The following is a 14,541-nucleotide window of genomic DNA, read 5'->3' as shown; positions in this document are numbered from 1 at the left end:
GGCGCATATTATACAAGCGCAGGCACACACTCAGCAAGAGATGCGGCGGAAGCATGAGGGGGAGATGAGGGCACTAAGGGCCGAACGGGATCCTCCCGAGCGGTCCGCCTCGAATCGGGAAAACGCCAATGAGGCAAGCCACAATCATGTCAGTCCGAACGGTCGGGCTAAAAGGGAACTGACACCCTTGCAGGTCGCCCGACCAACCAGTCTATTGCCTTTCACGATAACGATCATGCAGACGCCAATGCCTGAAAGGGCTCCCCCCGTATTAGATAAGTATGATGGTTCGGCTGATCCGGACAACCATTTAAGAACGTTCAGCAATTCAATGGCATTCTATACAGACAGTGACCCTATCATGTGTAGGGCATTCTCATTGCCACTAAAGGAAGAGGCCTTGGAATGGTACCATACTCTTCCTCCCAACTCAGTGGATTGCTTCGCTACTGTGGAAGACCTCTTTAGGAGACAATATGCGTCCAATCGAAAACAGGAGATAACACCAGTGGATTTAATAAACACTAAGCAGGAGAAAGGAGAAACTTTGAAGGCCTTTATGAAGAGATATACTGAAACCGCGCGACGAGTTAGAGAGGTAGATCAATCTTTTATTATTAATAATCTGCCTTCGTGTATGAGACCAGGATATTTTGCGGAGAAATTGTATGCACGGCCGCCAAAAACGATGGAGGAACTCCAAGACCGAACAGCTGAATTCATCCGAATGGAGGAAATGTGTTTGTCGCAGAAGAAGCGACAGCAAGAAGGAGATACAGGCGGAAGTGGAAAGGACGGCAAACGACCGTTCGGCAATAACGACAAGAATAGAGAGTGTCCCAGGCCAGTCAAATTTCACCATTATACGACACTCAATGCACCCAGAGCAAAGGTCCTTGAAGAAGCCTTTAGAGCGGAACTTATCACACCTTTAAGGAAGTCTTCTCCAAGAAATGCAGACGAGAGAAGAAGTTGCCGGTATCACCAAAACCATGGACATAATACAGAAGACTGCATCACGTTAAAAAATGAAATAGAGAATCTTATCAGGGCAGGACATCTACGAAGGTATATAAAGGAAGCAAGATACGACCCCCCTAAGGAGGGATATTCGAGAAGGAACCCCGACCGGTCGAGCAGGAAAGACGAACGACGGCATGGCTATAGTCGCAGTCCCAGTCGTAGTCGGGAACAGTCGCTTCGTGGAGTGATTAACTAAAAAGAAGTATCAACAATTTTACTATTGTCATGTTTAAATTCGATCTCATTTGATCCATGCTTTTGTTATTAACTTACGTTCTTATAAGAACCTAATTGAGGACGATCAATTGCTCCCGAAGAGGCTAAATAAAATCATATTCAAAGAAAGTTGATAAGAGGTAAATTCCTCTATAAATATTTGAAGACCGAACGGTAAATCCCGCTCGGATAAGAGGTAAACTCCTTTATAAATATTTGAAGACCGACGGTAAATCCCGCTCGGATAAGAGGTAAACTCCTCTATAAATATTTGAAGACCGACGGTAAATCCCGCTCGGATAAGAGGTAAACTCCTCTATAAATATTTGAAGACCGACGGTAAATCCCGCTCGGATAAGAGGTAAACTCCTCTATAAATATTTGAAGACCGAACGACGAATTCTGCTCGGATAAGAGGTAAAATTCTAAATTGAAGCACCAAGATCAAACTCTTTAAAACAAGGGGAACAAACCTCAAACTCATAAGTCTTATAGTTAACCGTTCGGCTAAAAACCAAACGATTAACTCAGACTTGGGGGGCTTATGTTACTATGGGTCTCGACAAAGCTTGGGTCTCGACATGATCTCACGCGGTCGACCTCGACAAGCCTTCCGCTCGGTCTCGACAAAGCTCTCCGCGGTCGGTTGTCCTCCGTGGTCGGTCTACTATGGGTCTCGACAAAGCTTGGGTCTCGACAAAGCTCTCCGCGGTCGGTCGTCCTCCGTGGTCGGTCTAATGTGGGTCTCGACAAAGCTTGGGTCTCGACAAAGCTCTCCGCGGTCGGTCGTCCTCCGTGGTCGGTCGACAGAGTTCTCTCCGCTCGGTCTCGACAGGGCCTTACGCGGTCGGTCTCGACAAGCCTTCCGCTCGGTCTCGACAAGTCTTCACCGATCAGCCTCGATAAACAACTATGAAGATCGAATCCTCCCATGAGTGATTGGCAAATAATTGAAGGAGAAAGTGGAGGGGTCTCCCGTTCACCTAAAGGGGTAGCAGCTACGAGTGGTGGGTCCCTCCACCTCTAGTGCGCCAGCCATTACTAAACACCATCATTTCATTACCTTCTGAGTGGACTATGCAGGATGAGGGAATATTCCCTAAAATCAGATAAATAAGAGAAGGTATGCATCTATTCTGATAAGAATGATAGACGGGAAAAAACCCATTCTGACTTGAGCGTTGGAGTTTTCATTGTAGGTCCACCCCCCATTTCACTGACACCGACAACCGGAGGAGGAGCACAAAGGCGAGGGAAGGAGCGCATCAACAGCAGGAAAAAGAGTGTTTCAGGACTGTGGCGGCAGGAGGCTTCCCCGTTCCAGTTCAGCAGAAACATTTTGGCGCCGTCTGTGGGGAGCGAGCGACATCCCCATGAAATCACAAAAGAAGTGAAGCGGAGGTTGCACGTTGCAACCCCCACTCCTTCATCTGTTCAACAAACAATCAAGGGGGAGTGAATATGTCTTGTATGATTCCAAACACCTTTTTCCTTTTATGTGGGTATTTTGAAGTTCTAAATTTTACCAAATTTTTCAATAACTAAATTTTCTTAAAAAGTTAAAATTGCTGTCACCTTCAGGTTTATTTCATGTTTCTTCTTCGAGGGAAGCCAGTACCCGATTAAGGTACCAATTACATTACAAAATTTTGTTTTAGCCGATGATGTCATTAGAGGATGGAAAGTACTATATCAACCTTTTTTTATAACAATGATGTGAGAAGTTACTCATCCTTATGCATGTCACTGTTATCACCATAACCACCAGAGGTCGTTGTTCTCCTTCCCTTTCGCAGTCATTGGACGACGCCAAGACTAACACCATGGCAGCAATAAACAACCACTTTTTCATTTATGAACTCTAATATGTTAATAACTTTTTATAATTTTTTGAAATATGTTATTACCTTATATGTTATTGTTTGAATTTATTTTAAAAAAATATTTCAAACAAATTAATCACGATGTAAGAATTGTAAAAAGATATCAAAAATGTAAGGTCCTGAGAATTTTATGGGCTACGGGGCCCTATTTCTTGAGGCAGCCAGGCCCAAAAGGCCAAAGGCACCCTGAAACTTAGAAGGAGTCCCTTCATTCTCCAACTCTGAACTAATTTCAGTCTCCCTTTCTCTCTCTAGACTCATCTTCATTTCCTTCTTCTTCTTGCTCTGACTTCTCTCTACCTTTCCACCACTTTCCACCGTTGAAATTTCGAATAGGTGGTGTCCTTTCGCTCACGGAGTTGAGAGCTTCCCCTCCATCCGATTAAATTTCCATTTGAGCGGGTAAGTCAATTTTTCCCTTTTCTTGACCCTAGGGCATGCAACTTTATTGGTTCTATGCAACTAGTGGTGCTCTTTTATTTCATTCTCTGTCTATTCTAGCTCTAAGAGCTGTTTTCCTTACCATTTAGGTGGTTGTAGGGCACTGTTTGGGTCTTCACTGTGAAGGCACTGTTAGGGCACTATAGCTGGTTGTACTGCTCAACTTCAAGGTAAGGGGAGCTAGTTACAATTTTAGATGATGTATGATATGCTTGTCTGATTTATTTTGCTTTTTACTGTTATGTTGTTTTGGTGCTGAACATGTTTAAATTGTGTTGGTTGAAAATGAAGAAATTGTGTGATCATGTTGTACTGATGTTGATTTTACCTGGATATATTTGTTGGTTGTATTGACTGTTGTTGGAGAGGACTGGAGTATCTAATGTTGGTCTTGGGGTTAATAAATAGGTGTGCAGGTACTGTGTTAGCTTACGGTAAAGGGAAGTGAGATAAGGGAAATGGGGCAAGTAGAGTCTAAAACACTATAGGGCAGTTTGGATAACTTAGGTTACTGAATTGGGACCTGTTCAGAGTACTATGTTGGTAGGATAGAGGAATCTTAAAAACCTGAGTTGGCACATCCCTGATCATAGAGCAGCCCTGGCCTGGTCCAGTACGTTGTGACTAGTCATATGTGTTGGCGTCGAAGGTGAGACTGATGCGTTCAGACGTCTGATTCTTCTCCGTTGACCAACTGGGTAGTAAAAAGTGGTTGGAATGGAAGTGATGAGTTGGTCTTGCGAGAAGAGTAAAGGGTTAAGAGAGTAATGTTTTATGCCTTTTGAGAGGATCTGAGGTAGAGGATTTGAGCCTAGGGAGTCTTGAGTGAAATTGGACAGTGGGGGCTGGCTGATATGAGTCTATTAGAACTGGTTAGGATCATAAAATTGAGCAAAGCCATTAGCAACATGGTAGGATTGAAATTGGGTCCTGAGTTAATAAAATTGGGTTTGGGGTCCTCTAGTTATTGAGTTAGATGTTTTGGAGTAGAAATTGAGTTGGTTTAGTACATCTAATTCTTATCCAAATGACCAATGCAAGGCTTTACTTTCATCTATAAACATGTTTCATATCAATATTAGAGTTACAGATTTTAATTTGTTCATTTGGATATGTCTAAGATGCACCAAAACCAGAAAAATCACGTTGATGTCAAAAACTGATAAGAATAATCGATTATCTCACTTGATAATCGATTATTTTAGTCAGAGAGTTGTATCCTCTTCAAAACTCTCGCAAATAATCGATTATCACATATGATAATCGATTATTGTCGTCGGAAAATCATTCCGGACAGTTTTGGGTGGTTTTCGGGGTTCTGGATGTCCGTTTTGGACGTTCTTTAGTTCGTTCTGGGGGTTTTTGACCCTTCCGGATCCATTGGTGAGGGTCTCCAAGCTGTTTGAATTACTTAGGTATTGAACATTAAAAGTCCGAAAGAAGTTTGTGTTAATACGTGATGGTTTTGTGAAAGTATGTAATTTATGAGTTGTGTTTATGACATGGTTGATGTTGTATGATGATGTAAATGAATATGAAGAGGACATCTCGGGGAGAGATGGATGAAAGTGATGTGTGGGGTGATGATGTTGTTCTGTATAACTGTATGGAGCTTTGAACTGGTATGTCTATCCCTAAACTCAAAGCATTGTTCATGCTCAAATAGAGAAGGACAATGTGAGTGGTGAGAGTAGAGGGAGGTCCTCGTCTATAGTCTTAGAGTTTAGACATAGACAGATTTGGGGGATTTACCTTGCTAGTGTTGGGGAGTGCCAGCTGAACTACGCAAGTGCAAAGACGACCAATAGTTCGACAGTTATACAAATCCGGATGAGTCGTGTGTTGGGGATTTACCTTGTATAGTGTTGGAGAAAGACCAGCTGAACTATGCGAGTGTAAATATGAGTCGTGTGTTGGGGATTTACCTTGTATAGTGTTGGAGAAAGACCAGCTGAACTATGCGAGTGTAAATATGAGTCGTATGAGGTTATGAAATGTGGGTTATAAGTATACTTTAATTTTTTTGTATATGTATCTAGGTATGATGACATGAATTAACTGTGTTATGAGATAACATGTTTTTTATATCTAGCTCACCCTTGCATTGTATGTGTTGCATGTGTTTGTCTTCTCCCTTGCGATGATCATCCAATCCTTTGGATGTGAGCAGTAGGTGATGATGTACCATTGGAGCAAGCTTTGGAAGTTGAGGAAGACCCAACCCCTAGTGCTTAGGATTTCTACTAGCTCTTATTTTATATAGCTCTTTAATTTGGAAGACTTCTAGCCTTCATTTTATCATGATCTGTATTTTGGAAATACTCTTTAGGTCCCATTGAATCTTTATTCAATCATGTATTTTGGAGAATTATGAACTTGTTCTTAAGTTTTAAGACTTCCCAGCCAGACTTGGATAACTGTACTCCTTAATCCTATCTATTGTGTACTCTTAACTGCTTTCTATTATTATAATCGATACATTCTACATATATACATTGCTATATATTTTGGGATGTCACAAAAAAAATTATTAAAAAAATATTTTCCTTCATTTCTTTAACAAAGTTATTAAAAGAAATTGTTAAAAATATATTTTCCTTCATTTATTTAACTCTTGATTGTGGTAGCTTTTGTTTATTTTTCTTAAAGAATACGTGACTGACAAAAAATCGATTCCGGAAAGGGGAAAAAGTTGACCGGAAAAAATAGATTCTGATAGAAAAAATACATATTTCGGTGTTTCTAGAAGAGATAAATCATTATTCAAAAAAAAAATTCGAAAGTCAGCTTTTGAAACAGATTTCCAAAAAAAATCAGAAATATATTTTCCTTTTCCAGAAACAAAATTCCGAAATACATTTTCTATTTCCGGATTGCATTTTCGGGAAGTAAGTTTCAAATAAGGGCAAAAGCGGGAATGTCACTTTCAAATAAGGGTAAAAGCGAAAATTCAATAAATTGACAGGTGTTTTCTTTTTCCAAAAGATTATCCAAAGATAATTATTTTCTTTGCGGTAAATGTGTCTATAGTATTAGTATATACATTGTTTGACTTAAAGAAGAATTTTAACTTACAATAAAAAAATATTATTTTGATAAAAAAATTAAAATTTCATGAGTAATTGAATTAGTGAAAAATATAAACTTTTAAATTTTATTTTAAAATTTTAAAATTTTCATGTTTTTTACTTTATATATTTAGTTTTCATATTTTCTCTTCAGCTTAATTTTAGTTTGGGAGATTAAAATATAATTAAGATGATTACTTTTTAATTAATTCGATCATGTTTTCTTATTAATATCGATAAATTTATTTTTTACATAAATTGTTATGATTTTTTTTTTTGCAAACTAGTTTATTTCTTACTTGATATATGTAAAATTTGGATAAAATAAAAATAACTTTTATTTTTATTTTAATACCTTTTATAAATAAATACTTATTTATGATGTGTTATTGGGTGATAAAATTATTTAGAATTGTATAAAAATTAATTAGTAATTGTTTTTATCATAAATTTCCAAAATGCTTAAAGTAAAGTTCATATAATATTATTTGTGTTATTATTTCAACAATTTGAATGGGTTCTGGTGGTAAATGAGGTGGTGCTGATAGTAGTAGTCTTGTGGGACAGCGTCTGGTGTAACCAATAATTGAAAAGAGTCGATTTTGTTTCTTTTATTTTTGTATGCCATAGTGTTGGGTTGGGATAGATTCATTTACCTTTTGCATGACGTTGTTATATTTTTTTAATGAGAAGAAATTTGCTTCGTGGAAGTTTTGTAGGGCATTATAATTTCAGTTGGTTTCCTTAATTTTAGAAAATTATTTTTGGTAAGATTTGAGAGTAGTAGGAGAGGGTGTTAAAAACTATAGTAGGTCAAGTCCAATAAAAACACATTCAGAAGTCGTGAGAATAAACCGTAGTAGTATCCTTTCACCTCAAAAGAGAGAGTGCTGGAGAGAGAGATTTTATCCCTTGCACCACCATGAGCTAGTGAGTGGGAATAAGAATGCTAAGAATTTTCTACTGAAATCCAGGTAAGGGGAGTAGCTAGGATATATCATGGATATGTAAGGTTTAAGATATTTTCTTTACGTTATAATGAGCCTGTGCAGTATAAGATGAATATAGGTGAAGAGGAAGGAAGAATGGGGTTGTGATAAAATATATAATATAGGTATGTGCGTGAAGGATTGTGTGGGAGAAGTAAGGGTAGTTTCATGAGATGAGGTAATACTGGAACCGTTAAGATAACTTAAAGTTCTTTTTATATTATATTATGATATATATATATATATATATATATATATATATATATAAATAGGAGAATTATTAAGTTTGGCAATTGATTTATCTCTTGACTGGCACAAAATTTAATTATATAATACTATAATAAAAGTAGTTTGCTGTTTTGTTAGCGAGTATTTATAAGTTAAGAGATGACACAGATGATTTTCATAATTTAATATGAGGAATTATTATGTATAAATAAAATAATAAAAGTTGAATATTTTTGTGTTGTAATGGTATTTTATAAAAGTTGTAGTAATTTTATATGTCTTTGTAAGTCGTAGTATTTTTATAAGGTGTTGTGGTCTTGTATATCAAGTCGTAATATTTGATATAGTGTAGTAAAACCTTGTGTTTGATGAGTTAATGTATAGTATTGAGACTATGTATGAAAAGTATTGAGTTTGTATTATAAGTATTGTGATTGGTGAGCAATGCATATTGTTGAGACTATGTATATTTTGAGAATAGTAAGATAGATCTTATGATTTGTGGAGGAATGTGTGATAATGAGATGGTGTATGGAATTGTGATGTGAACATGAAACTATGTCATTTTCCTCATACTGTTGGCGTTTGTGTGAGCTTTTCGAATTGCGCTACGATAAGGATGTTGACTCTCGTATAGAGACAAAGATTCGAGCGTCACTTCCTTTTGCGCAAGGAGGTGAATGTCTCGCCCAAAAGGCTTGAAAAGTCGGGGACATAGTCCGAAGTTGCGATAGAGGACGACTCGAATCGTCCTGTTTTGCGTAACAGGTAGGGACGACAAAGTACAAGAAAATGACATTGGTTTATGAATGGAGTGATTGTGATATTATTTATGAGTGGAGATATGTTACCATGACTAGTTATGGTTTGTGTTTCATGTTGTTTTACTATGTTACATGCTATGATGTTATTTCTAGTTGCTCACCTTTGCATGTTGTGATTGTGGTTTCCACCTACAATGATCGTACTTGTACGGGAGTATATGGTCTTGCAGATAAGACCGGATCGAAGTAGCTTACGAGAGTTGGAATCTTTGTTTTGGGAATTTAGTATTTTGTATTTAAAAGTTTTAAAACTTGGTATTTTTTTTATGTAAAAGTGATATTCTAAAGACTTCAAGCGATGTTTATAATTATGTTTAGCTTCTGCATTAATGAATATTTTATGGAAAGGTTATGTTCTAAAAAAGAAAAATTACACCGTGATATCTCAAAAATCGGAGTGTTACAATAGACTAAAAATTGATCGGCCAACTGTTGACATATGTGAATTAGACATTATTTTTACCTAAGCCCGTCATAATTATTGTTTTGGTTAATGTTTATATTGAATTTTTTTTATTATTAACATGAACGTTAGCTTGTTTCAATTTTATTAAATGTTGATTACAAATGTTTTTAGTCATTAAATAGTATTATTTGATATTTAAATATTTTTTTTAATTAAATGGTAATTTCGGTTAAATAAAAAAATTTAAATTGAATAAATTTGAATTGATTTATCCAAAAATAATAATTTCAAATAATATTAATTCAAATCGAATGGATTTGGATGTCTAATATATTAAAAACAAATATATCCATACACAAGTTAGAATTTGGTTGGCTATCACATGTGATTTATATTTATATGTTTTATATGTTTAGTTAAACAAATATTTGTAGGTGATCTTCAATTGTTTAGAGACATTGAGTTTTCTCACAAAGAATCAGACGTTTTATTTTATTAATCGTAAATGGCAACACTCGGTGATTCACATTACAGTCAAATCAGAAACCCCACAGTTTGAGGAAATCAATTTTAACCACCCACAGAAAAAGCAGAATGAAAAACCAAAAACATGGTACATTAAGTTAACTTGGATCATAGTACGAAACATTCGAAAATGGTGTTCATTGCGCACGCCTGCAAATAGTGAAGCCATCACCAATTGAAACAGCAGAAATTTCAACACGAGAATCATCTGCAATTGCTTTGTTGAAAGCTACAACAGCCTGCCTGTTTTTTTCTTTTGGGTATTGGAACATCCTCTACAGGCCAGACAACAGTTCCACCCCAGAGGGTGTTATCATAGATTATTAACCCACCAATCTTCACCAGTTTAAGAAGTCGCTCGTGGTAATTCCAGTAGTTATCTTTATCAGCATCAACGAAGGCAAAGTCAAAACTATCCTTATTTGAATCCTGTAACAGAAGAAACAGAACCAAAATATCAAACAAAAACTAACTATAAAGTAAAAGGAGTTAGATCCTCTTACGTACAAGGGAGAAAGAAACAAAAGAAAAAACAAAAACTAGGGTCTTAATTTATTATAGACAATTTTCTGTCTCGTAATATGACATTGTTATGTCAGTAACATGACAGCAACACAGAATCATACTCACGTCTTCTAATAGTTTATCAAGAACAGGTAGAGCTGGAGACTGAATGAAGTCGATCTTGTGCTCTACACCACACAGACAATGGAGTTGGTGACATAAAACAGACATATTAAACGTACCAAATAACAAAGAAAAGTGCAAACCTTTCCATCGTCTGGAATGGTTAGTGCAGTGAGGAGAAGAGAGTATCCTGTAAAAACTCCCACTTCAATGGTCTTTTTAGCATTCAACAGCTTGAAGAGCAAGGCCATTAGCTGACCCGCATCAGGATCAGCGCCCATAAATCCCCTGCAGAGTGAAAATGGTAACTAAATTTATGAAACAAATCCCTTTATTGTTTACTAGTTGAGCACAGACATTGCTACCGCAAATATTCAGATGAGTGAAAAACTCTAGGTAGATCCTGAGAATGGGGACCACGATCAACACAATAACCACACCACAAATTCATTAAAACGATGTAGAAGCTAAAAGCAAGAAACATAAAAAAGAAGCAGATCTACAAGATGCAATGTAAAAGTAAACAGGTTATAATTCTGACTAAGCCTCGTACCAAAAACTGAAACTTATAGCAGTCTTTCGAGTTTCAACCGAGACATTAACTATGATAAAAGACTTTGTCTTTGTTGATTTTAATAATGTCAACATGTCTTGAGACAGAATTGTGGCAGAGAATAATTACCAAGGGTGTGTTGCGGTGGCATTCCTTAGCTCTTTGAGAGTCTCGGCTTCTCGAGGGTAAACGCTAGTCTCCAGTATATACTGCCACAACATTGTTGAATTGAATAATTTTTGAAAATGAAGCGAAGGAAAAAGTACTGTTTGAACGATAAGCCTACCTTGGTCAACTTCTCACTCTGCAGTATTGCTGGATTAGCGGACATTTCTCTATGCTTTGTTAAGCCTCTGTTTTTCTCTTTGTTTTTTTTTTGTGTTGGACTTACAATGCGTCCCCTGTTTCGGCCATTTTAAAAGAAGTGAAGCGGAGGTTGCAGGTCGCAACCACCATTTCAACAAGCAATGAAGGCGGTGTGAATATGTCTTGAATGATTCAACTACCTTTGTCCTTTTATGTGGGTATTTTGAAGTTCTAAATTTTACCAAATTTTTCAATAACTAAACTTTCTTAAAAAGTTAAAATTGCTGTCACCTTCAGGTTTATTTCATGTTTCTTCTTCGAGGGAAGCCAGTACCCGATTAAGGTGCCAATTACGTTACAAAATTTTTGTTTTAGCCGATGACGTCATTAGAGGATGGAAACTACTCTATCAACCTTTTTTTATAACAATGATGTGAGAAGTTGCTCATCCTTATGCATGTCACTGTTATCACCATAACCACCAGAGGTCGTTGTTCTCCTTCCCTTTCGCAATCATTGGATGCCACCGACAGGAACACCATGATAGCAACAGCAACCCACGTTTTCAACACAGCTACCAAATTCATTTATTTAACTGTTCCTTTTCGTAGCTTTTATTTATTTTTGTTAGAGTAACTTATCCACTTTTACATTTATTTAACATAGAATTTAAAAGTAAAAATGATCTTAAAAAATATTAAATTCTGCATTTTTTCAAGAAAAAAAAGATAAAATTAAATTAATAAAAATATTTAGGTGTCTTAAATAATATTTTTCCTTTTATCTAGAGATTCAGGAAGAAAAAGAAAGGTGACGGGAAATAATGATAGAAAAGAAAATATTTAAAAAAAAAGTAATTATATTTTAATAATTTTTTTGACAATAAATTATGTATTATTATTTTATTATTTCGTATATTTTAAATAATCAATCACAACTTATAAAAAAATTATCTAAAAAATTGTTAAAAAAACTTTTTTCTTCAAAAAAATCATTCAAATAAGTTATTATTCCGAAAATAAATCTCTGAAGTCATCTTTTGAAAAAGATTTCCAGAAAAAAAAAATCAGGAATATATTTTCTTTTTTCATAAACAAAATATTTCCTAAATACATTTTCTATTTCCTGATTGCATTTTCAAGAAGTTTCAAAGTAGGACAAAAGCGGGAATGTCACTTTCAAATAAGGGTAAAAGTGAAAATTCAATAAATTGAAAAGTGTTTTCTTTTTCCAAAAGATTATCCAAAGATAATTATTTTCTGTACGGTAAATGTGTTTATAGTATTAGTATATACATTCTTTGACCTTAAAGAAGGATTTTAACTTACAATAAAAAATTAAAATTTCATGAGTAATTGAATTAGTGAAAAATATAAAATATAAAATTTTATTTAAAAAGAACAAATTTAAAAAATTTCATGTTTTTTACTTTATATATTTAGTTTTCATATTTTCTCTTCGGCTTAATTTTAGTTTGGGAGATTAAAATATTATTAAGATGATTACTTTTTAATTAATTCGATCACGTTTTTTTATTAATATCGATAAAATTTATTTTTTATATAAATTGTTATGATTTTTTTTTTTGCAAATTAGTGTATTTCTTACTTGATATACCAAGAATTTATTGGCCAAAGCTAGCAAAATTATCTGTTGACATATGTGAATTAATTTTTTTTTACCTAAGCCAGTCATAATTATTGTTTTGGTTAATTTTTATATTGATTTTTTTATTATTATTAACATGAACGTTAGCTTGTTTCAATTTTATTAAATGTTGACTACAAATGTTTTTAGTCATTAAATAGTATTATTTGATATTTAAATATTTTTTTTAATTAAATGGTAATTGAAATACTCGATTAAATAAGAAAATTTAAATTGAATAAATTTGAATTGATTTATCCAAAAATAATAATTTCAAATAATATTAATTCAAATCGAATGGATTTGGATGTCTAATATATTAAAAACAAATATATCCATACACAAGTTAGAATTTGGTTGGCTATCACGTGTGATTTATATTTATATGTTTCATATGTTTAGTTAAACAAATATTTATAGGTGATATTCAATTGTTTAGAGACATTGAGTTTTCTCAGTATATAATACCGATAATTAGTTCAACATATTGATAGTTATACCTATAATAATTTCTAGGTTTGCATATATGCATTTATACATTTTGTAAGTGTTTTATAAGTTGTTTATCTTTATATTTGATTTTTTTTCTTAATTAGTAATTTAGGTTTGATTTATTTTGGTCTCTTTATTATTTTTAGATTTAATTTGTCTTTCAATTTTTTGTAAGAAGGTTTAATTTGATAATTTTCATTAATGTCGTATTCATACATGTTATGTCAATTTAAAATTTGTAAGTTTTTTTAATTTGAAAAAAAAAACATAAAGTACTACATGTTTAGTTATGGTTGTGTGAAAATAACATTAACATATCACACTATCATTATCTAATAGGTGACATTCTATATTTTTTTAATTAAAAATAAATAAATAATTAAAAAAATTACGAACAAAAATGATTAAATTAATTTTTTTAAATAGAAAATTAAATTGAATCTTAAAATAATAAAACTAAAATAAACCAAACCAATAAATTAGCTAAATCACTAATTAATTGTTTTTTGATATTTATATATTTAGTATTTGTATAACAAGTACTTGAAAGTTGTACATCACTTTGTCTAGCATTTTTTAACATTTTCAAGAAAGGAAAGTGAATGAAATTTACCTTTTTAAGAAAAAAACTCACTTTTCTATGTGCATAAGTATTACAAATAACATAAATACCTCGTTTGTCATAAATCTCATCATTACGTTTTGAAAATTAATCATTATAAAAAGTGTGGCTCGTGTTCATTTTTTATCCCACATAAAAAAGTTTATACTTTGTCTATTCTCTAACAACGTAATTCTTTTGGAAAATGTTTTTTTAATAATTTTTTTATAAGATTTTTTTAGGATGATAATTTAGGATTGGTTCATTTCAAATATATCAATAAAAAAATAATACATATTTTATTATCAAAAAATTATTAATATGATGCAATTTCTTTTATAATAATTCAGATAAAGAGATGGAATAATTAAAGTTTATGCTTGATACAAATTGTGAGTGAGATTGCATTGAGAAGTGTGTTAATTATTGGTTTAGACGGCAGTGTTGAGACGAGAATCAAGCAATACGCCTGCAGAAAATGACTCCATCACCGATTGAAACAAAAGCAATTTGAACACGACAATCCTTTGAAATTGTTTCGTTGAAAGCAAGCGATAACAGTCTCCACTCTTGTTTATCCTTCGAAACTGCCTTTTCAGGCAAGGCAACAGTTCCTCCCCACAGTGTGTTATCATATGCAACTATTCCACCAATCTTCACCAATCTCATAACTCTCTCGTGGTAATTCCAGTAATTGTTCTTGTCAGCATCA

The 14,541-nt window shown here is 33.9% G+C and overlaps 1 protein-coding gene and 1 pseudogene across 2 annotated transcripts; one reads left to right on the top strand and one right to left on the bottom strand.

Annotated features, from left to right (window-relative positions):
* The first annotated feature begins 40 nt into the window (after positions 1–40).
* On the top strand, positions 41–1,219 carry LOC124848775 (uncharacterized). Its single transcript, XM_047326560.1, has one exon. It carries the CDS (start codon positions 41–43, stop codon positions 1,217–1,219), a length of 1,179 nt encoding a protein of 392 aa, XP_047182516.1.
* Positions 1,220–9,556: 8,337 nt separating this feature from the next.
* LOC148196441 (putative caffeoyl-CoA O-methyltransferase At4g26220) lies at positions 9,557–11,441 on the bottom strand (annotated as a pseudogene). The gene is made up of 4 exons (XR_015780864.1): positions 11,070–11,441; positions 10,913–10,992; positions 10,234–10,518; positions 9,557–10,032 (listed from the first exon to the last, which is right to left on the bottom strand). The product of XR_015780864.1 is annotated as a putative caffeoyl-CoA O-methyltransferase At4g26220 (transcript).
* Positions 11,442–14,541: the final 3,100 nt, after the last annotated feature.

The sequence above is a fragment of the Vigna umbellata genome, chromosome 7, assembly GCF_029865625.1.
Source record: "Vigna umbellata cultivar VRB3 chromosome 7, Vumbellata_1.0, whole genome shotgun sequence".
Lineage (NCBI taxonomy): Eukaryota > Viridiplantae > Streptophyta > Magnoliopsida > Fabales > Fabaceae > Vigna > Vigna umbellata.
This window is presented reverse-complemented; position numbering and strand designations above follow the sequence as displayed.